The sequence below is a fragment of the Melanerpes formicivorus genome, unplaced genomic scaffold (genome assembly GCF_026170545.1).
Source record: "Melanerpes formicivorus ecotype bairdi unplaced genomic scaffold, bMelFor1.0.p_v2 SCAF_83, whole genome shotgun sequence".
In the NCBI taxonomy this organism is placed as follows: domain Eukaryota; kingdom Metazoa; phylum Chordata; class Aves; order Piciformes; family Picidae; genus Melanerpes; species Melanerpes formicivorus.
The window spans coordinates 1,270,501-1,292,071 of NW_027142435.1; the positions used below are offsets into that span (position 1 = coordinate 1,270,501).

Here is a 21,571-nt window from a genome sequence, read left to right on the forward strand (position 1 = left end):
CCCCAGGGCAGCAGCTCCCTGACCTCCACTCCAGCTTTGGTCCTCCCTGCTCAGGCAGAGGGGAGCAGCAGGGCAGCTCTGCTCAGGCCTGGGGCTGGCCCTGCTCCTGCAGTGCTCTCTCTGCTGAAGCTTGTCCTCACTTTGTGTTTTGCCTTCCCTGCAGGTGTGGGCCAGGTGGTGCTTCAAGTGGCTGCAGCCACCAACTGCAAACATCACTATGGGGTGGAGAAAGCTGACATCCCAGCCAAGTATGCTGAGGTGAGGGTCAGGCTGTGCAGGGGCAGGCGTGTGCAGGGCAGCTGTGCAGGGTCAGGCTGTGCAGGCGGCTCGAGCTGTGCAGGGTCAGGCTGTGCAGGGGCAGGCTGTGCAGGGGCAGGCTGTGCAGGGTCAGGCTGTGCAGGGGCAGGCTGTGCAGGGGCAGGCTGTGCAGGGTCAGGCTGTGCAGGGGCAGGCTGTGCAGGGGCCAGGCTGTGCAGGGTCAGGCTGTGCAGGGGCAGGCTGTGCAGGGTCAGGCTGTGCAGGGGCAGGCTGTGCAGGGGCAGGCTGTGCAGGGTCAGGCTGTGCAGGGGTCAGGCTGTGCAGGGTCAGGCTGTGCAGGGGGTAGGCTGTGCAGGGTCAGGCTGTGCAGGGGTCAGGCTGTGCAGGGTCAGGCTGTGCAGGGGTCAGGCTGTGCAGGGGTCAGGCTGTGCAGGGTCAGGCTGTGCAGGGTCAGGCTGTGCAGGGTCAGGCTGTGCAGGGTCAGGCTGTGCAGGGGTCAGGCTGTGCAGGGGGAGGCTGTGCAGGGGGAGGCTGTGCAGGGGGGCAGGCTGTGCAGGGTCAGGCTGTGCAGGGGCAGGCTGTGCAGGGGGAGGCTGTGCAGGGTCAGGCTGTGCAGGGGGTAGGCTGTGCAGGGTCAGGCTGTGCAGGGTCAGGCTGTGCAGGGGTCAGGCTGTGCAGGGGCTAGGCTGTGCAGGGTCAGGCTGTGCAGGGTCAGGCTGTGCAGGGGTCAGGCTGTGCAGGGGGGTCAGGCTGTGCAGGGGCAGGCTGTGCAGGGTCAGGCTGTGCAGGGGCAGGCTGTGCAGGGGGCAGGCTGTGCAGGGTCAGGCCGTGCAGGGGGGGGCAGGCTGTGCAGGGGTCAGGCTGTGCAGGGTCAGGCTGTGCAGGGTCAGGCTGTGCAGGGGGCAGGCTGTGCAGGGGGGAGGCTGTGCAGGGTCAGGCTGTGCAGGGGCAGGCTGTGCAGGGGGGGCAGGCTGTGCAGGGGTCAGGCTGTGCAGGGGTCAGGCTGTGCAGGGGTCAGGCTGTGCTGGGGCAGGCTGTGCAGGGTCAGGCTGTGCAGGGGGCAGGCTGTGCAGGGGGCAGGCTGTGCAGGGTCAGGCTGTGCAGGGGGCAGGCTGTGCAGGGTCAGGCTGTGCAGGGTCAGGCTGTGCAGGGGTCAGGCTGTGCAGGGGGTCAGGCTGTGCAGGGGTCAGGCTGTGCAGGGGTCAGGCTGTGCAGGGTCAGGCTGTGCAGGGGTCAGGCTGTGCAGGGGGGGGCAGGCTGTGCAGGGGTCAGGCTGTGCAGGGGGCAGGCTGTGCAGGGTCAGGCTGTGCAGGGGGGCAGGCTGTGCAGGGGCAGGCTGTGCAGGGGGCAGGCTGTGCAGGGGCAGGCTGTGCAGGGGGGGCAGGCTGTGCAGGGTCAGGCTGTGCAGGGTCAGGCTGTGCAGGGGTCAGGCTGTGCAGGGTCAGGCTGTGCAGGGGCAGGCTGTGCAGGGTCAGGCTGTGCAGGGTCAGGCTGTGCAGGGTCAGGCTGTGCAGGGTCAGGCTGTGCAGGGGTCAGGCTGTGCAGGGGGCAGGCTGTGCAGGGGTCAGGCTGTGCAGGGTCAGAATGTGCAGGGTCAGGCTGTGCAGGGTCAGGCTGTGCAGGGGTCAGGCTGTGCAGGGTCAGGCTGTGCAGGGTCAGGCTGTGCAGGGTCAGGCTGTGCAGGGGTCAGGCTGTGCAGGGTCAGAATGTGCAGGGTCAGGCTGTGCAGGGGGTCAGGCTGTGCAGGGTCAGAATGTGCAGGGTCAGGCTGTGCAGGGTCAGGCTGTGCAGGGTCAGGCTGTGCAGGGGTCAGGCTGTGCAGGGTCAGGCTGTGCAGGGTCAGGCTGTGCAGGGTCAGGCTGTGCAGGGTCAGAATGTGCAGGGTCAGGCTGTGCAGGGGGCAGGCTGTGCAGGGGTCAGGCTGTGCAGGGGGCAGGCTGTGCAGGGGCAGGCTGTGCAGGGTCAGGCTGTGGCTGCTCTCTGCAGGGCTCTCTTGGTGGGGCTGGCTTACTGCTGAGTGCCCTGCAGGCAGGAAGCAGTTTCAGTGCCACTGCTGTGGTCCCTTGGGTCAGGGAGGGAGGATGAAGGGCTGGAACCTGGAGCAGGGCAGGCTGGGGGTTGGACATCAGGAGGAAGTTCTGCACAGTGAGGCTGGGGAGCTGGCACAGGCTGCCCAGGGAGGCTGGGGATGCCTTCAGCCTGGGGGTGCTCAGGGCCAGGCTGGATGAGGCCCTGAGCAGCAGAGTCCAGCTGAGAGCTGTCCCTGCCCCTGGCAGGGGTTGGAGCAGCTGAGCTCTGAGCTCCCTTCCCCCCTGAGCCACTCCAGGGCTCAGCTGCAGAGGCTCAGCTCCTGGGGCTGCTGCCTGGATGCTCTGCAGCATTCTGGTGGCAGTGAGCAGTGCCAGAGCTGCAGCTCCTGCTCTGCCATGGCCCTGGGAGCCCAGATGTTCTAACAGCTGCTTTTGTCTCTCCTCCCTCCTGCAGACCATGGACAGAGAGTTCAGGAAGTGGATGAAATGGTATGGGAAAAAACATGCAGAATACACAGTGAGTGCCCTCCAGCTGCAGACCTTTGGCATCCCCCTGGGTGTGCAGAGTCCTGCCCAGCCCTGCAGCAGCCTCAGCCCCACACCTGCTGCCTGGCCTCTCCCTTCCTCCTGGGGGTGCTGCTCTCCAGGGCCTCCTCCCAGGCTCCTCTCCTGCTCTTGCTCACCCTGTGCTGGGCTCCAGAAGCTCTTGGAAGATTTATCCCTCTCAAGTGCTGGCTGGGGCTGCCCTGTGTCTGCTGATTGCACTCAGGCTCCTTCTGTCCCTTCCCCCTCCTGCCTCTGTGCTGTGGGGGAGCTGCTGGGCAGGCTGCAGGGCAGGCAGCTCCTCCTCAGGCTGCTGAAAGCTCCTGCTGGGAGCAACAGCTGAAGCCTTGGGTCCTGCAGGCAGCTGGAGCTGTGGTCACCTGGCAGAGGTGCTGGAGGGGATGGGCTGTGGGGCACTGGGATGCTGGGAGTGTGCTGCTGGAGCTCTGGGTGAGTGCCAAGGCAGGGAGAGGAGGGCAGAGGACTCCAGGAGCTGTTAGCAGGGTAGGGAGGCTGTAGCTGGAGGTCAGGTGGGGGCTGGGGGCTCAGGAGGGCTGCTGGGTGCCTGCTCCTGGCTGGGAGAGGGTTGGACTGAGCTGCCTGGGGCTGTGGGGCAGGGCAGGAGTGAAGAGGTCCCCACAGGGCATCCCTCTGCTTGAGTCAGGGACATGCTGAAGCAGTGTGGTGGTGCCCTGGCAGTGCTGGCTTGGACTCCAGGATCTGAAAGGTCTCTTCCAACCAAAGCAATTCTGTGGGCTGGGCAGGGCTGGCTGTGAGCTCCTGCAGAGCCCCTGGGGGAGCCTGGGCCAGCCCAGGCCAGCTGCAGGCCTCAGCTTGTGGTGCTGAGGGCCAGGGCTGAGTGCCTCAGGGGTTAGGAGCTGGGCCTGAGGATCAGGGACTGTGAGTGCTGCCTGCCCTCAGCACAGCCCTGCCCTGCCCTGGGCTGCTCTGCAGCTCCTGGCTCCAGCATTCCAGCAGGGGGGCAGCAGGTGGCACTTGGCTCTCTGCTGGCATCCTCCAGAGGCCTTCACCTTGTGAGGGGCAGGCTGCAGGAGGTGGCTGTGCCAGCCCTGAGCCAGCTGCTCTGCTGCTGGGACTTTGCTTCCCCGGGCTGTGGGGCCCAGGGGCTGGGCCTGGCCTGGAGCAGGCTCCAGAGGAGGCTGCTAACTCTCTCCTGCTGTGGCAACCCTCTGAATGCTTCACTTCTCCTCAAGTGGCCATATGGCAGCTTTCCATTGTGTCACCCAGCTGGCACTGCATGAAAGGCAAGGCTGCTGGAGATGCTCTGAGCTGTGCCATTTAAAGAGCAAGGAGAGGAGCCTGCAGTGAAAGATTGAAAGCAGACTGCTGGCTGCAGGCAGAGAGCTCCTCCAGACTCTGCATTCCAGGGGCCTGGGGCTGCTCCCCCAGTGCAGCAGGGCTGGGATCTACCAACCCTCTGCTGCTGCCTCCTCTGCTCTCTGCTGGCTGTGGAGAGAGGAAAGGCCCTGGGAGCCTGCAGCCTGCCCTGCTGGGGAGAGCTCAGCCCTTGCAGCCCTGCTTGTCTGGGGGGGTTGCTTTCCTGCCCCCTGGCTGGGATGCCTGCAGAGACTCACTGCCTCCCCTTGCACTGCCTCCCCTTGCTCTGCCTCCCCTTGCACTGCCTCCCCTTGCACTGCCTCCCCTTGCACTGCCCCCCCTTGCCCCCCCTTGCCTGGCAGCAGCTGCTGGCTGCTTGGCAGGGCTGGGAAGGGCTTGGGGTGACAGGAGGGGAGGGAAGGGACTGAAGCTTGAGGAGGGCAGAGGAGGAAATTCTTGAGGGTGAGGCTGGGGAGGCTCTGGCCCAGGCTGCCCAGGGAGGCTGTGGCTGTCCCCTGCCTGGGGGTGCTGAGGGCCAGGCTGGATGAGGCCCTGAGCCAGCTGGGCTGGGGGGAGGTGTCCATGGCAGGGGGTTGCCACTGGCTGGTCTGAGGGTGCCCTCCAAGCCATTCTGTGCTCCTCCTTCCCTGCCTCAGGAGCTGTGCAGCTGAGGGGAGGGCAGGCAGCGGCTGGGCCCAGCAGCCTGAGTGCCCTGCAGCAAGCTGCAGGCTGTGGGGTGTGAAGAGCCCTCCCCAGCTCCCCTGGGGCCTGGCCAGGCTGTGGGGCCTGGACTCCTGCCCCCAGTCACTGAGCAGGGAACAGGAGCCTAAAAATAACCCAAAGTGTACTTTGGGAGGCAGAAGGGAGTGGGGGCTGGGGGCTGGGGGCCAGGAGCCTGCTGGAGCCTGCTGCAGGGAGCCTCTCGGCCTGGGAAGGCTGGCTCTGGGCAGAGCCTCACCAGAGAGACCCCAGCCCTGCTCTGGGGGAGAGGGAAGCTCTGGGGGGGAGAGGGAAGCTCTCTGGGGGAGAGGGAAGCTCTGTGTGAGGGGGGAGGGAAGGTCTGTGTGAGGGGAGAGGGAAGCTCTCTGGGGGGGAGAGGGAAGCTCTCTGGGGGGAGAGGGAAGCTCTGGGGGGGAGAGGGAAGCTCTCTGGGGGGAGAGGGAAGCTCTCTGGGGGGAGAGGGAAGCTCTCTGGGGGGGAGAGGGAAGCTCTCTGGGGGGGAGAGGGAAGCTCTGGGGGGGAGAGGGAAGCTCTCTGGGGGGAGAGGGAAGCTCTCTGTGGGAGAGGGAAGCTCTCTGGGGGAGAGGGAAGCTCTGTGTGAGGGGAGAGGGAAGCTCTCTGGGGGGAGAGGGAAGCTCTCTGGGGGAGAGGGAAGCTCTGTGTGAGGGGAGAGGGAAGCTCTCTGGGGGGAGAGGGAAGCTCTGCTCCACCACCCTGGGCCTTGACCTTGCTCAGCTGTTGCTCTGCAGCCTGCTGGAGCTTAGCTCAGGTTGCTTCCCCCAGGCTGGGAGCTGCCTGGTGCCAGGGCTCAGGTGCCAGGGCTCAGGTGCCAGGGCTCAGGTGCCAGGGAGCTGCTTTTCCCCTGCAGGCTCTGTGGGGCAAATGTCTCTGTGCCAAACACAACAGAGCCACCCCAGAGACACAGCCAAGCCACCCAACCTCCCCCCAGAGCCTGCCCTCAGCTGAGCCCCTGGCCTGGCTCCTCACTGTGGCAGCAGGGCAGGCTGGCAGCTCCCAGCCCTCAGCTGAGCTCCTGGTGGCTGGAGCAGAGCTGCTGCTGTGGCTGCTCAGAGGGAAGTGTCTGCACTGCAGGGGGGCTCTGCCAGCCAGGATCCACTCAGGAGGCTAAAGTGGCACAGGCAGAGCAGAGAGGAGGCAGGGGGGGTGGGGGGCACTGATGGGAGGAGACTGAGTGCATGGAGCCCCAGAATGGAAGGGTTGGAAGGGACCTCCAAAGGCCACCCAGCCCCAGCCCCAGCCCCTGCAGGGACCTCCTGCCCTGGAGCAGGCTGCTCAGAGCCCTTGGAGCCTGCCCTGGAGCCTGCCCTGCAGCCTGCCCTGCAGCACCTCCATCCCTCACAGCACCTCTGCTCCTGCCCTGGCTGGGACAGAGCTCAGGGCCAGCAGCTCCTCCCCTGGGTGTCCAGAGCAGGTCCTGTCTGGGGGGGTGTGATGGCTGTCTGTCTGTCTGTCTGTCTGCAGTGCAGTGCTGTCTGTCTGTCTGTCTGCCTGCAGAGGGTAGCTTCCCAGCATCCCAGCAGGGAGGGCTGGAAGGGGCTCTGGAGCTGCCCCAGCCCAGCCCCTGCCCCACAGGGCTCCCCCAGCAGCCTGCCCAGGGGCACAGTGCCCAGGGGGGGTTGGGAGCTCTGCAGGGAGGAGGAGGAAGCTCTGCAGGGAGGCTGGGGAGGCTCTGGCCCAGGCTGCCCAGGGAGGCTGTGGCTGTCCCCTGCCTGGGGGTGCTGAGGGCCAGGCTGGATGAGGCCCTGAGCAGCCTGGGCTGGGGGAGCTGTGCCTGCCCAGGGCAGGGGCTGGCACTGCCTGATCTGGGAGGTCCCCTCCAGCCCACCCCAGGGTTCTCTGCTTCATTGCCTCAGTTGTTGCCTGCAGCCTTTTGTGCCCTTGCTTGTGGCACAGCACCAAGGGCCCCTGCTGCTGGGGCCCGGGCAGGGGGCAGGGGGCAGGGGGCAGTGCTGACCTCGGTGCCTCTCTGCTCTTCCCCCAGCTGGAGCGAGGTGACTTCCTCTCAGAGGAGTGGAGGGAGAGGATTGCAAACACAAGGTAGAGTCCAGCAGCTGCTTGGCTTCATGAGCTGCATCCTGGGGAGGCCCTGGGATGGAAATTGGGAGCCTGGCCAGCTTGTGAGAGAGTTTCCACTGCAAACACCCAGAGTGCAGCTGCCAGCTTCTCTCCTTGGCCTCCTGCATCCTGCTCCCTGGCTGGGAGGCTGATGGCAGCCTGCAGCCTCTGGCACTGCAGCCAGGGCTGGGGCCAAGGGAGAAGCCCTGGGGGTGTGCAGGGCCAGGAGGAAGCTGCCTGTGCTGCATGGCCTGCAGCTGGTGGCAGGGGCTGGCAGGGCTCTGCTTGCCTTGGCTGGCAGTGCAGGCAGCCAGCATCACCTCCCCCCCAGCACAAAGGGAAGGGAAGGGCAGGAGAGCCAAGGGAGTCCTTCCCAAGACTCAGGGGGAGCTGATCCCAGCTGCCTGCCTGGGGGCTTCCCTTCTCTGGAGGTCTCTGCAGGGGGTTTGACTTCTCTTACATCCTGCAGAGGAGTTGTAGTTCTGTTCCTTTAAGACCCCAGGGCAGGGGAGGGGTCCCCAGGGGAGGGGGAGGTGTCCCAGGGGAGGTGTCCCAGGTTCAGGGGGGTGTCCCAGGGGGGGTGTCCCATGGGGGTGTCCCAGGGCAGGGTTCAGCAGGCTGGGTGCTGAGGTGGGAGTGAGCTGTGCCCCTCCCCACACACTCTGCTGCTGCTCTCTGGCTGTCCTTGGGGCTCTGCTCCCTGCAGGCTGGGCTGGGGGCTCCCTGCTCCCCCTGGGCCTGCAGAGTGCTGTGCCAGGAGGAGCACTGCAGGGCTGCCAGGGGCTCTGGCAGGGGCTGCCTTTCCCCCTGCCTCTCCCAGCTGCTCCTAGGCCCGTTGGTGCATTGGGCTCTCCTGCAAGGCCTCCTTGTGGCAGGGGAGGGGAGGGGGAGGGGGAGCCCTGCAAGCCTCCCTGGCCAGGCAGGGTTTGCCAGCCTCCCCAGAGCAGGCAGGCAGGAGGAGCTGCCTCTCTCTTCCCCTGGTGTATAAACACCTTCCATCCCTGCTGTGGGGCAGCCCTGGCTGCTGCTGCCCAGCTCAGGCCCTGCTGAGGGGTTGCATGAGTGGAGGCACTGGGAGGGGAGGCCTCAAAGCTCAGGCTGGGGCTGAAGAAGTTCTTCAGAGTGAGGCTGGGGAGGCTCTGGCCCAGGCTGCCCAGGGAGGCTGTGGCTGCCTCCTGCCTGGGGGTGCTCAGGGCAGGGCTGGAGGAGCAGCTGAGTCTAGCTGGGAGCTGTCCCTGCTCTGAGCTCCCTTCCACCCTGAGCCATGCCAGGGCCCAGTGGCAGCCTGGGCTGGGGGAGGGGTCCCTGCCCATGGCAGGGGCTTGGGACTGGCTGATCTTGAAGGTCCCTCCCAGCCCAAGCCATGCTGGGGCTCTGTGGCTGCCCCCTGCCCCCTCCTCACTGCCTTCCCCTTCTCCTGCAGTGTTATTTTTGTCAACAACTTTGCCTTTGGGCCTGAGGTGGATCACCAGCTGAAGGAGAGATTTGCAAACATGAAGGAAGGTAACAAACTCCACTCCAGTCCTTTCCCCAGGGCCCTCCTGCTGCCTGGGGCAGCTGCTGCTGGCAGGGAGCTTGGTTCCAGCCCAGAGCAAGCAGAGCAGGGGGGGCTGCTCCCTGGGTCCCTGCCCCACAGGGATTCTCTCTTGGGGTTTCTACTTCCCTGCTTGGAGCCTGCCCTGGGCACCCCAGCTCCTGGAGCTGGCTCTGCCTGGCAGCACTCTGCTGGGCTGGGAGGAGCTCAGTGCCTTGCCCTGGGTCAAGAGCTGAGGGCTTCAGAAGAGAGAAGAGGCTCAGGGCTGAGGAGGAAATGTTTGACACTGAGGGTGGGGAAGTTCCTGAGGGGGAGGCTGGGGAGCCCCTGGCCCAGGCTGCCCAGGGAGGCTCTGGCTGCCTCCTGCCTGCAGGGGTTCAGGGCCTGGCTGGGTGAGGCCTGGAGCAGCCTGGGGCTGGTGGAGGTGTCCTGGCCCATGGCTGGGGGATCTCTGAGCTCTCTTCCAGCCTGAGGCAGCCTAGGAGGTGCTGCTGGAGCTGCTGGGGCTGGGTGGTGACTCTGGGGCTGTTGAAGCTTTCTGGAAGTCAGCTTTGCCTTTCTTGCTTTCTTCTTTCTTCCTTTCTCCTTTCTCTCCATTCCCCTCCCATCTTATTTTGCTCCCCACCCCCCATCTTTTTTTGCCCTCCCATCTTTTGCCCCCCTCCTCCTTCCCAGGTGGGAGAATTGTGTCCTCAAAACCTTTTGCACCTCTGAATTTCAGGATCAACAGTCGAAACTTGAGCGGTAGGTTTGCCTCCTGCAGTGCTTCCTTGGTGCTGCCTGCACAGGGCTGGGGAGGAGCAGCTGAGGGCCTGGGGGTGTGCAGCCTGCAGGAGAGGAGGCTGAGGGAGGCCTCACTGCTCTCTGCAGCTCCCTGAGAGGAGGCTGCAGCCAGGTCAGGGTTGGGCTCTGCTCCCAGGGAACAGGATGAGAGGAAATGGCCTCAGGGGAGGTTCAGGTTGGACTTGAGAGGAAACTCCTTCCCTGGAAGGGTTCTCACAGCCTGGCCCAGGCTGCCCAGGGGGGTGGCTGAATCCCCAGCCCTGGAGGGGTCTCAGAGCCCCAGAGCTGTGGTGCTGAGGGCCATGGCTCAGCCCCAGCCTGGGCAGTTAGAGACTGGTTGGAGTGGAGGAGCTGAAAGGCCTTCTCCAACCCAAACCCTTCAGGACTCTGCTCCCCTGCAGAGGCAGAGGAGAGCCTTTCCCTTTGCCCCCCCAGCTCCATGCTGCTGCCCTGCAGGCTCTTCCATTTCCTGAGGGGGGTCTGATGCCTGGGCATGACCCAGGTGCCCCTTCCTGCCTCTCCTGCTGCTGTTTCCATCTCAGCTATGAGCAGCTGAATAGTCTGCAGAGCACAGGGGGAGAGGGAAAGGGAGAGCTGGGAGAAGCAGGCAGCCTTTTGTTGGGCTTTGTCCCTCCCTCAACACCATTTGGATCCTGAGCAGTTCCATCTGGAGAAGGAGCTGGAAATGTGGAAGGAGTGAGGCCAAGGCAAGGCAGAGCACTGGGATGTGCTGAAGGCAGTGGTGGGAGCTGCTGAGGCCTGAGCCTGGCTGCTTGGCTTCTTCTGGGGTGCTGGTTGTGTTCAGCTAGACCTGGGCCATCCTCTCCTCTGCAGTCACCCTGCTGGCTCAGGCTGGGTGCTGCTGGAGCTGGTTCCACACAGCCTCTCCCTCTCAGCTGTGGGGGACAAAACAAGAGGCAAGAAAGCAAATCCAAGCCAAGCCTGGCCCCAGTGCAGCCCTGGGCCTGCTTCTGCCTGCTGAACTCCTGCCCCTGCCTGCAGCTGGGGTGCTGCTGGGGTCCTGCTGAAGGTTGCTGAGGCACAGCAGAGTTGGCCCAGGGGGGGTGGTGGAGTCCCCAGCCCTGGAGGGGCTCAGCAAACCTGGGGCCGTGGTTTGGTGGCCAGGGTGGGGTTGGCCTGGGTGATCCTGGAGGGCTCTTCCAGCCCCAAATGCCAGGGCTCTGTGCAAGCTGAGGCCCTGAGCAGCCTGGGCTGGGGGAGGGGTCCCTGCCCATGGCAGGGGGGGAGCTGGATGGCCTTGAGGGTCCCTTCCAGCCCAGCCCCTTCCGTGGGGCCGTGGAGCCCACACTGCTGCCCTGCTGCCTGTGCCCTGCTGCCTGTGCCCTGCTGCCTGTGCCCTGCTGCCTGCCTGGGCTGGGCAGAGCTGAGGGCAGAGCTCTGTGGCCCTGACTGTGCTTCCCCCTGCAGATATTGGCACTATCATGAGGGTTGTGGAGCTGTCCCCACTGAAGGGCTCTGTGTCCTGGACCGGGAAGCCAGTCTCCTACTACCTGCATACTATTGACAGAACCATAGTGAGTATCAGGGGGGCAGGGGGCCCTGCCTGCCCTCCCTGCTGTGGGCACACACCTGCCTGCCATGGGCACGCTCTCCCAGTCAGCTCTGCAGCCTGGCTGCAGCTCCTGCTGCGTGGCTGAGCCTCCCCTGCTGCCCTTACCCAGCCTGTGGCTGTGGGCTGCACTCTGGCACTTGGTTCATTCATTGATCCCAGCACAAGAAGGACCTGGGGCTGCTGGAGTGGCTCCAGAAGAGGCTCCAGAGGTGATCAGAGGGCTGGAGAAGCTCCTCTGTGGGGTCAGGCTGAGAGAGTTGGGGATGGTGGAGAAGAGAAGGCTCCAGGGAGAGCTTCGAGCTGCCTGCCAGTGCCTGGAGAGGCTGCAGGAGAGCTGGGGAGGGGCTGTGCAGAAGGGCCTTGAAGCAAGGATCAGAGGAGATGATGAAGCCTTGTGGAGGCTTGGACTGTGTCCTGCTGCCCAGGCAGAAGGCTTCTTGATGGAGCTGCTGAGCAGGGAGGCAGGCAGGAGTGCTGCAGTTGGCCTTTGCCTCCAGCTGGCTCTGCTCTGCTGTGTCCCTCTGCCCTGGCTTTACAATCCCTCTCTTCTCTTTCTCTCTGCAGCTTGAAAACTATTTTTCTAGTCTCAAAAACCCAAAACTCAGGGTAAGTCTGACTGCCTGGGCTGGGCAGAGAGCCCCAGAGCAGCCCTGGGCAGGCAGTGGGCAGAGCTGCTGGGGGGGGCAGGGGGTGGAGCTGGGAGGATCTCTCAGGTCCCTTCCAACCCATTCCATCAATCTGAGGGATCTGGAGCTGGGGCTGGGAGGAGCAGGCTAAGGGAACAGGTTGGGAGTTCATCTCTTGCCCTCTGGCTGACTGTTTGCAGCCCACTGCAGAGGGACAGAGGAGGATTTGCACTCCCTTGGCCCCCTGAGTGTTCCCTGGGGCAGGGCAGGTTGCCCTTGCTGGTGGCAGCAGCTTGGGTGCTCCTGGCTGGGCACTGCCTGGTGAGAGGGCCCAGAGCTGAGGGAGGAGGAGCCTGGGAGGTCTGTGATGGGGAAGGGCTGAGAGCTGGGGTGTCTGAGGCTGGAAAGGAGCAGCCTGAGGGGGAGCTCAGCAGTGCTGGGCGGGGGGGGGGGCAGGAGGATGGGACCAGGCCTTGTTCAGTGGTGCCCAGGGGCAGGACAAGGGCTGGTGGGCACAGGCTTGGCCATAAGAAGTTCATCTGCACTTGAGGAGGAGCCTCTTGGATTTAAGGCTGCTGCAGCCCTGGGGCAGGCTGCCCAGAGGGGTGGTGGAGTCTCCATCTCTGGAGGTGTCTCTGTGTGCCCTGCTCTAGCTGCCCCTTCCTGGCAGGGGGTGGACTGCAGGGCCTCCAGGGCTCCTTCCAGCCCCTGCCATGCTGGGCTGTGGGATGAGGCTGTCACAAGGGTAGGATGTGGAAGGCAGTGATCTGCCCTGCAGTGCCCTCAGCACTGCTGAGCCTCTGCCACCCTTTGCCCAGGAGGAACAAGAGGCAGCTAGGAGGCGGCAGCAGAGGGAGAGCAAGAGCAACACAACGACCCCCACCAAGGTGCAGGAGAGCAAGGTGAGCCCTCTGCCCCCTGCCTGGGCTGCCCCTCAGCACAGCCTGGGCCAGCAGCCTCTCCTCTCCTGCTGGGGGACACAGGCCCTGTCCTGGGCCTGGGGGGTGGTTTAGTAGCTGGGGATAAAGATGTGGTGGAGCTGATGAGAGCTGCACTTGGTGCCTGCACCACCACCTCTGGACAGAGCCTGAGGGCAAGAGGAGTGCAGCAGCAGGAGTGCAGCAGCAGGAGTGCAGCAGCTGGGGACCCCCTGGCTCACCTTCAGCACCACCCTACAGAGCTCTCTCCCTCAGCCCTGCCCCATGAGTGCAGTGCAGAGGCTGCTGAGCCCCTTTTGTAAGAGAGAGAGGAGTGCAAGAGCTTGGGGACAAAATCCTGGCAGGGAGGCAGGGGAGAGCCTGGCCCAGGCTGCCCAGGGAGGCTGTGGCTGCCTCCTGCCTGGAGGTGTTCAGGGCCAGGCTGGATGAGGCCTGGAGCAGCCAGGGCTGGTGGGGGTGTCCCTGCCTGTGGCAGGGGTTGGAACTGGCTGATCTTGAAGGTCCCTTCCAAGCCAAGCCCTTCCCTGACTCCATGATCATAGTCCAGCAGGGTGAATCATCAGCTTGGCTTAGCCAGGGGAGGAGATTTCCTTCTCTGTATCAATTAGTCCAGAAGAGAATGAGCACAGCTCCCTGGGGCTGGGGACAGCTCCCTGGGGCTGGGGACAGCTCCTTGGGGCTGGGGACAGCTCCCTGAGGCTGGGGACAGCTCCCTGGGGCTGGGGACAGCTCCCTGGGGCTGGGGACAGTTCCCTGGGGCTGGGGACAGCTCCCTGGGGCTGGGGACAGCTCCCTGGGGCTGGGGACAGTTCCCTGGGGCTGGGGACAGCTCCCTGGGGCTGGGGACAGTTCCCTGGGGCTGGGGACAGCTCCTTGGGGCTGGGGACAGCTCCCTGAGGCTGGGGACAGCTCCTTGGGGCTGGGGACAGCTCCCTGAGGCTGGGGACAGTTCCCTGGGGCTGGGGACAGCTCCCTGAGGCTGGGGACAGCTCCTTGGGGCTGGGGACAGCTCCCTGAGGCTGGGGACAGCTCCCTGGGGCTGGGGACAGCTCCCTGGGGCTGGGGACAGCTCCTTGGGGCTGGGGACAGCTCCTTTCCCCAGGCAAGTTTGCTTCCCTGGGAAGTGAACTCCCAGGCTTCAGTTCCCTTCCCTGGCAGCCTCCGAGGTCTCCATCCTGGCTTTGAGGGAAGCTTTCCCTGCAGCTGGGAACACCTCAGGAGCTTCCTGGCTTCTCCTTAGGATTCTGGTGCTGAAGAAGAAAAGGCTGCAGCCAGTGCTGTGAAGAAGCCATCTCCCTCCAAGGCCAGGAAGAAGAAGCTGAGCAAGAAGGGCAGGAAGCTGGCGGGCAGGAAGCGAGGCCGGCCCAAGAAGATGAACCCTGCCGGCCCCGAGCGCAAGACCAAGAAGAGCCAAACTGCACTGGAGCTCCTGCATGCCCAAACTGTGTCCCAGACAGCTTCATCCTCTCCTCAGGGTGAGCTCAGGGCTGCCAGGGGAAGGAGGCTCCCCTCCATAGGCAGCTGAGGGCCCAGGGCAGGCCTTGTCCCCTGTGCTCAGCCCTGCCGAGGCCGTGCCGGGAGTGCTGGGCTCAGTCTGGGGCTCCTTGCTCCAGGAAGGACTCTGAGGGGCTGGAGCAGGCCCAGAGAAGGGCAATGGAGCTGGGGAAGGGTCTGGGGAGGAGCAGCTGAGGGCTCTGGGGGTGCTCAGTGTGGAGCAGAGGAGGCTGAGGGAGAGCTCTCTGCAGCTCCTGGGAGGAGGCTGCAGCCAGCTGGGGTTGGGCTCTGCTCCCTAGGGCCAGGGGGTGGAAGGAGAGGACCTGGCCTGGAATTGTGCCAGGGAGGGTTGGGTGGGACCTGAGGAACAATTGCTTTGCTGCAGGAGTGGTCAGGGCCTGGCAGAGGCTGCCCAGGGAGGTGGTGGAGTCCCCATGGCAGGAGGGGTTCAAGCAAGGGGTGGCCATGGTGGGGCTGGGTGAGCTCTGAGTCTCTTCCAGCCCAAACCATTCTCTGGGGCTGGGTTCAGCCTCTGTGGCTTTGTGTCATGGCCTCTGCCAGGCCACCAGAGCTGAGCTGCCCCTGCTGGGGCTGCAGCTGCCTGGGGGCTCCTGGCCAGCACCAGGGCTGGGCTGCAGCTGGGGCCTTTGTCTCTGCTGCTGCTGCTGCAAGGAGGAGTTGTAGGTCTCCTTCCAGAGGGCTTGCTGCTGCAGCTCAGAGCTCAGCCTGGCCATGAGGAGGCTGCTTTGCAGTGGCAGAGCTGCTGGCAGCAGGCTGCAGAGCCTGAGGGCTGTCTCTGTGTCCCTGCAGATGCCTACAAGTCACCTCACAGCCCCTTCTACCAACTACCTCCCAAGGTGCAGCGGCATTCCCCCACCCAGCTGCTGGTGACACCCACCCCTCCTGCACTACAGAAGCTGCTAGGTAAGGCTCTCCTGTGCCCTCCTGTGCCCCCTGTGCCCTCCTGTGCCTCCTGTCCCCTCCTGTGCCCTCCTGTGCCTCCTGTCCCCTCCTGTGCCCTCCTGTGCCCCCTGTGCCCTCCTGTGCCTTCCTGTGCCCTCCTTTCCCTTCCTGTGTCCTCCTGTGCCTTCCTGTGCCCTCCTGTGCCCTCCTGTCCCCTCCTGTCCCCTCCTGTCCCCTCCTGTGCCCTCCTGTGCCTCCTGTGCCCTCCTGTGCCCTCCTGTGCCTCCTGTGCCCCCCTGTGCCCTCCTGTGCCTCCTGTGCCCTCCTGTGCCCTCCTGTGCCCTCCTGTCCCCTCCTGTGCCCTCCTGTGCCCTCCTGTGCCTTCCTGTGCCCTCCTGTGCCCTCCTGTGCCCTCCTGTCCCCTCCTGTGCCCTCCTGTCCCCTCCTGTGCCCTCCTGTGCCTCCTGTGCCCTCCTGTGCCCTCCTGTGCCTCCTGTGCCCCCCTGTGCCCTCCTGTGCCTCCTGTGCCCTCCTGTGCCCTCCTGTGCCCTCCTGTCCCCTCCTGTCCCCTCCTGTCCCCTCCTGTGCCCTCCTGTGCCTCCTGTGCCTCCTGTGCCCTCCTGTGCCCCCCTGTGCCCTCCTGTGCCTCCTGTCCCCTCCTGTGCCCTCCTGTGCCTCCTGTCCCCTCCTGTCCCCTCCTGTCCCCTCCTGTGCCCCCTGTGCCTCCTGTGCCTCCTGTGCCCCCCTGTGCCCCCCTGTGCCCCCCTGTGCCCTCCTGTGCCCTCTGCTTGCAGGCTTCTGAGCAGATCAAAGGCCTGCTGAGAGTCAGCCCCAGGGGAAGGCTGTTGCTGACCTCCTTCCTTCCCCACTCCCCCTGGCACCACCCTGAGGGCCTTCTCTTGCTTCCTGCTGCTGCCTTGCTCCTGTGTTTAGCTCTTGGCATCGTCTCAGCTCTCTCTTGGCACTGAGGGGGACAGACAGGACCCCAGAAGAGCTGGGAGTGGGAAGGGCAGCTCAGGAGCTGTGGGCTGGAGCCCTGCTGCTGCTCTGCATGGGGCAGCCCTGGGCAGCTCCATTCCATTTGCTCTGCAGAGCTTGCAGCAAAGTCAGCCAGGTGCTGCCTGAGCTGAGGAGGCTCAGAGGTGTGCTTGGGAAGTGTGCTCCAGGGGATCTCAGGCAGGACTTGGAGAGAGGCTTCTTGGCTCTACTGCTTCATCCCTGGCCCTGGCCCTGGCCCTGGCCCTGGGCACTGGGCATGTGCCAGCCTGGGATCATCTCTGTGCTGTCCTCAGCTCTGCCCTCTGGCTGTGCTGCCTCACAGTTGTGACTGGAGAGGAGGAGAGGAGTGCCTCAGAGTGCCTCTGTCCTCTGGGGAGGGTGGCACCTGCCTGGGGGCAGCCTGGCTGCCCAGCCCTCTGTGCCAGCATCCTGTGCAGGCTTGGGCTGCCTGTGGCTGCAGCAGCTGGAAGGGCTGCAGCAGCTGGAAGGGCTCCAGGGGTGAGGGCTGGGGAGGAGGGAGGATCATTGCCTAGCAGGAGATGAGAGATGAGAGGGAAGGACACTGAGGAGGAAGTGTGGGGGCAGAGCTTGGCAGCTGGCTGCTGGCAGCAGTGCAGCAGGCCCTGGCTTGTGAGCTGGGAGCAGGAGTGCTGAGGGCTGGGCCAGCTCCTGCCCTTCCTCCAGCTCCTCTTCTACCCTGCAGCCCCCATCAGCTTCCTCTCTGCAGTGCATGAGTGCCCTGGGCTGCCTGTGGTGAGGAGTTGATGGCTCCAGGAGCTCCACAGGATGGAGCTTCCTGCTCCCAGCTGATCTCCAAGGGCTTGCTCTGACTTCAGAGCACATCAAGCAAGGGAGAGCCAAGGGGAGGGGTGCCAGGGGACACAGAGAGGGGCACTTGGCCTCAGCTTGCTCTGTTCTGCAGACTCTTTCAAGATCCAGTACCTGCAGTTCATGGCATACATGAAAACTCCTCAGTACAAAGCAAGTCTGCAACAGTTGCTGGAGCAGGAAAAGGTAGGCTCTGGTTTGCACCTTCCTGACCCAACCTGCCTGCAGTGGGGGGCAGCAGATGCTGGAGGTGGGGACTGTGGCCCTGGCCCCAGTGCTGCAGCAGGCCAGCTGGGAGAGGCTCCTGCAGGGCAGGCTGAGCCTGGCTGCCTGCACAGCAGGGTTTCAGTGCCCCCTCAGGCACTTTCCCATCTGCAAACTGGGGGAGAGGCACCTCCCCTGCTGCCCCTGCTGCCCCTGCTGCCCCTGCTGCCCCTGCTGCCCCTGCTGCCCCTCCACCTGCCCAGGCTGCATTCAGCCTTGCTGGCATCTCCCCTGAGTGCTGAGCACCAAGCTGAGTGTCCCTGGGCAGGAGGCTGCTGTGCTGAGCCCTGCTCTCTTCCCCCACCTGGGGCTGCCAGCTGCTTTTCCCCTCTGGCTCCCAGGAGCTCAACCTCCTCCAGCAGCTCCCCCAGAGAGGCTCAGGTGGGAAGGGAGCTCAGAGCCAGGGGCAGGGACACCTCCCCCAGCCCAGGCTGCTGAAGGCCTCACCCAGCCTGCTCTGGAGCACCTCCAGGCAGGAGGCAGCCACAGCCTCCCTGGGCAGCCTGGGCCAGGCTCTCCCCAGCCCTGAGCAGCCTCAGGCTGTCACCACTGACTCAAGAGACCTCATCCTGAAGCCTGCTGATGTCCAGGGTGGTCTGGTGGGCAGAGGGTGAGCTGAGCAGGCTGGCAGGGCTGGGAAGGTGAAGCTGCAGCTGGGAGCTGTGGGGTTGGCCTCTGCTATGGAGCCCTCTCCCCAGCAGAGGGAGGAGCAGTCCCAGCTGCAGAGCTTCCCTGCCTGCAGGGCCTCAGCTGGGAGCAGTTGGGAGCCTGTGGCAGAGGAACCTTCCCCCCAGAGCTCAGCAAGGACTTGTGGCCACTTCCAGCTTTTGGCAGCCCCTGTGCAGCTTGGCCTGGCTCTGGCTTGGGGGCAGTGCCAGCATGAGGCCACTGTTGGCTTAGGAGGTTTCCATAGAGTCACAGAATGGTTTGGGAGGGACCTTAAAGACCTTCCAGTGCCAGCCTGCCCAGGCAGAGCACCTCTCAGCCAGCCCAGGCTGCTCCAGGCCTCATCCAGCCTGGCCTGGGGCACCCCCACAGCCTCCCTGGGCAGCCTGTGCCAGAGGCTCAGGCAGAAGAACTTCTCCCTCAGCTCCACTCTGACCCTGCTCTGCCTCAGCTCCAAACCCTTCCCCCTGGGCCTGGCTCAGACCCCCTCAGGAGAAGTCTCTCTGCAGCCTCCCTGCAGGATCCCTCCAGGTCCTGGGGCAGCTCTGAGGTCACAGCATCATGGAAGGAACCTTTAAGGTCATCCAGTGCCAACCACCCCCCACTAGACCAAGGCTGCCCTGGAGTCCTCTCCAGGCTCCCAGAAGAGTTCCAGAGCTCTGCTCAGCTCTCTCCCCCAGCTGCTGCCCCCCAGGCAGAGGCTCACAGAGGCAGAGCTCAGATCCCTCCCAGCCTGCTGAGTGCAAAGCTTCCTGAGGCTGATGCTGAAGGTGTGTTTGCTCTCCCCCAGGAGAAGAATGCTCAGCTGCTGGGCACAGCTCAGCAGCTCTTCACCCACTGCCAGGCACAGAAGGAGGAAATCAAAAGGCTTTTCCAGCAGAAGCTTGATGAGGTAACCCTGCTGGGGCAGGGGCTGCCTGTGCTCACCTGTGTGCAGACACTGGGGAGGGAAGCAGCAGAGCAGCTGCAGGCCTGCAGCCCCTGCTTTGGGGCTGACCTCTTCCCCTTCCCACTCCTCACCCTGCAGCTGGGAGTTAAAGCTCTGACCTACAACGACCTGATCCAGGCTCAGAAGGAGATCTCTGCTCACAACCAGCAGCTGAAGGAACAAACCAAGCAGCTGGAGAAGGACAACAGTGAACTCAGGAACCAGAGCTTGCAGCTGGTGTGTGCCAGCCCTCGTGGGCAGGGCAGGGCTGGGGCTGCCCCTGGCCTCCAGGTGTCTGAAGGAATGGGAGGGGGAAGGCAGGCAGAGGCCCTTCCTCTGCTCACCCTCCCAAGGTGCTGAGGTGCCAGCTGCCTCTGGCCTCACCTCTGGCCCTAGAGCAGCCTGAAGGGCTCCAGGAGAGCTGGGGAGGGACTTGGGACAAGGGCTGGGAGTGCCAGGCTGAGGGACAATGGCTTGGAGCTGGGAGAGGGGAGGCTGAGAGTGGAGAGGAGGAAGGGATTGGCCCAGGCTGCCCAGGGAGGCTGTGGCTGCCTCCTGCCTGGAGGTGTCCAAGGCCAGGCTGGGCTGGGGGAGGTGTCCCTGCCCATGGCAGGGGGCTGGAGCTGGGGGATCCTGAAGGTCCCTTCCAGCCCATGCTGGGACTCTGTGGTTTGCAGCCTGGACTCTTGAGTTCCCCTTAGGAACTCAAAGCTGTTAAGGTAGGTGAGGAGGAGGTCTGGATGTGGCTGTGCTTAGGGAGGGAGGCTGAGAGCTCTGCCCTCAGCAGGACCCAGGCCACCTCCTGGGGGGACCTCAGGACCATTTTGGGGGCATTTGGTTTAAGCTGAGAGGAGCTTTGGGTGGACCAAGAAGCTTCTTGGCATCTGCCCAGCTGAAAGGTGTGTGGGGTGCAGCTGGGTGGGCTGAGGGTGTCTGGAAGGTGCTTCTTGACCTTCTGTGGTGTCCCTGCAGCTGAAGGCCAGGTGTGAGGAGCTGAAGCTGGACTGGTCAACACTGTCCCTGGAGAACCTGCTGAAGGAGAAGCAGGCCCTGAAGAATCAGATCTCTGAGAAGCAAAAACACTGCTTGGAACTGCAGGTAGAGAGCAAGGAACAAAGGGGCAGGCAGCAGCCCTGGGGGGCAGGCAGCAGCTCTGGGGGGCAGGCAGCAGCCCTGGGGGGCAGGCAGCAGCTCTGGGGGGGAACAGGCAGCAGCTCTGGGGAGCAGGCAGCAGCCCTGGGGGGCAGGCAGCAGCCCTGGGGGGGAACAGGCAGCAGCCCTGGGGAGCAGGCAGCAGCCCTGGGGGGCAGGCAGCAGCCCTGGGGGGCAGGCAGCAGCCCTGGGGGGGAACAGGCAGCAGCCCTGGGGGGCAGGCAGCAGCCCTGGGGGGGAACAGGCAGCAGCCCTGGGGGACAGGCAGCAGCCCTGGGGGGCAGGCAGCAGCCCTGGGGGACTGGCAGCAGCCCTGGGGGGCAGGCAGCAGCCCTGGGGGGGAACAGGCAGCAGCCCTGGGGGGCAGGCAGCAGCCCTGGGGGGGAACAGGCAGCAGCCCTGGGGGACAGGCAGCAGCCCTGGGGGGCAGGCAGCAGCCCTGGGGGGCAGGCAGCAGCTCTGGGGAGCAGGCAGCAGCCCTGGGGGGGAACAGGCAGCAGCCCTGGGGAGCAGGCAGCAGCTCTGGGGGGGAACAGGCAGCAGCCCTGGGGGGCAGGCAGCAGCCCTGGGGGGGAACAGGCAGCAGCCCTGGGGGACAGGCAGCAGCCCTGGGGGGCAGGCAGCGGCTCTGGGGGGCAGGCAGCGGCTCTGGGGGGCAGGCAGCAGCCCTGGGGGGCAGGCAGTGGCTCTGGGGGGCAGGCAGCAGCCCTGGGGGGCAGGCAGCAGCCCTGGGGGGGAACAGGCAGCAGCCCTGGGGGACAGGCAGCAGCCCTGGGGGGCAGGCAGCAGCTCTGGGGGGCAGGCAGCAGCTCTGGGGGGCAGGCAGCAGCCCTGGGGGGGAACAGGCAGCAGCCCTGGGGGGGAACAGGCAGCAGCCCTGGGGGGCAGGCAGCAGCTCTGGGGGGCAGGCAGCAGCTCTGGGGGGGCAGGCAGCAGCCCTGGGGGGGAACAGGCAGCAGCTCTGGGGGGCAGGCAGCAGCCCTGGGGGGCAGGCAGCAGCTCTGGGGGGCAGGCAGCAGCCCTGGGGGGGAACAGGCAGCAGCCCTGGGGGGCAGGCAGCAGCTCTGGGGGGCAGGCAGCAGCTCTGGGGGGCAGGCAGCAGCCCTGGGGGGGAACAGGCAGCAGCTCTGGGGGACTGGCAGCAGCCCTGGGGGGCAGGCAGCAGCTCTGGGGGGCAGGCAGCAGCTCTGGGGGGGAACAGGCAGCAGCCCTGGGGGGGAACAGGCAGCAGCTCTGGGGGGCAGGCAGCAGCTCTGGGGGGCAGGCAGCAGCCCTGGGGGGCAGGCAGCAGCTCTGGGGGGCAGGCAGCAGCCCTGGGGGGCAGGCAGCAGCTCTGGGGGGCAGGCAGCAGCCCTGGGGGGCAGGCAGCAGCTCTGGGGGGCAGGCAGCAGCTCTGGGGGGCAGGCAGCAGCCCAGGCCAGCTCTTGGGCAGTGGGCAGTGGAGGGGCTGTGACTGATGTTAGAGGCTGAGCCAGGCTGGTCCTTGTCTTGGCTTTTTCTCCTTCTTTCCACCTCCCAAGCTGAATCTCTCAGGATTTTAGGAGCCTTGAAGGCCAAGGCTGTGGCTGCCCTCAGAGGAGCCAGGTGCCAGACCTGAAGGGATCCTTGGTAGTGCTGTGGGGAGGGAATCCTTCTCCCCTCATGAGCTGGTGCAGAGGGGAGCCCTGCTGCTTTGCCTGTGTGCTCTGGTGTCCTGAGTCAGCCCTCAGCTCCCCCACCACCTCCCTTGCCCAGAAGGAGCCTCTTGGGCCAGAGGAGCTCTGCTTGCCCTGGCTGCTGCTGCTCTGGCAGGGGGCTGGGGCTGGGGCTGGGGCTGGGGCCGGGGCTGGGCCTGGGGCTGGGGCTGGGGCTGGGCGAGCTCCAGAGGCCCCTCCCAAGCCCTGCCACTCCAGGAGCCTATGGCAAGTGTGGGTTTTGA

The 21,571-nt window shown here is 65.3% G+C and overlaps 1 protein-coding gene across 1 annotated transcript in view; it reads left to right on the plus strand.

The window, feature by feature from the left end:
• Nucleotides 1-21,571, plus strand: part of DOT1L (DOT1 like histone lysine methyltransferase) — a 61,508-nt gene that overhangs the window by 18,447 nt on the left and 21,490 nt on the right. Inside the window, 14 exon segments of the mRNA XM_068165044.1 lie at nt 164-258; nt 2,743-2,805; nt 6,892-6,947; nt 8,389-8,468; nt 9,175-9,243; nt 10,711-10,817; nt 11,420-11,461; nt 12,300-12,383; nt 13,660-13,894; nt 14,724-14,837; nt 16,738-16,829; nt 18,364-18,465; nt 18,601-18,738; nt 19,474-19,599. Of these exon segments, the coding sequence (XP_068021145.1) occupies nt 164-258; nt 2,743-2,805; nt 6,892-6,947; nt 8,389-8,468; nt 9,175-9,243; nt 10,711-10,817; nt 11,420-11,461; nt 12,300-12,383; nt 13,660-13,894; nt 14,724-14,837; nt 16,738-16,829; nt 18,364-18,465; nt 18,601-18,738; nt 19,474-19,599 (1,403 nt within the window).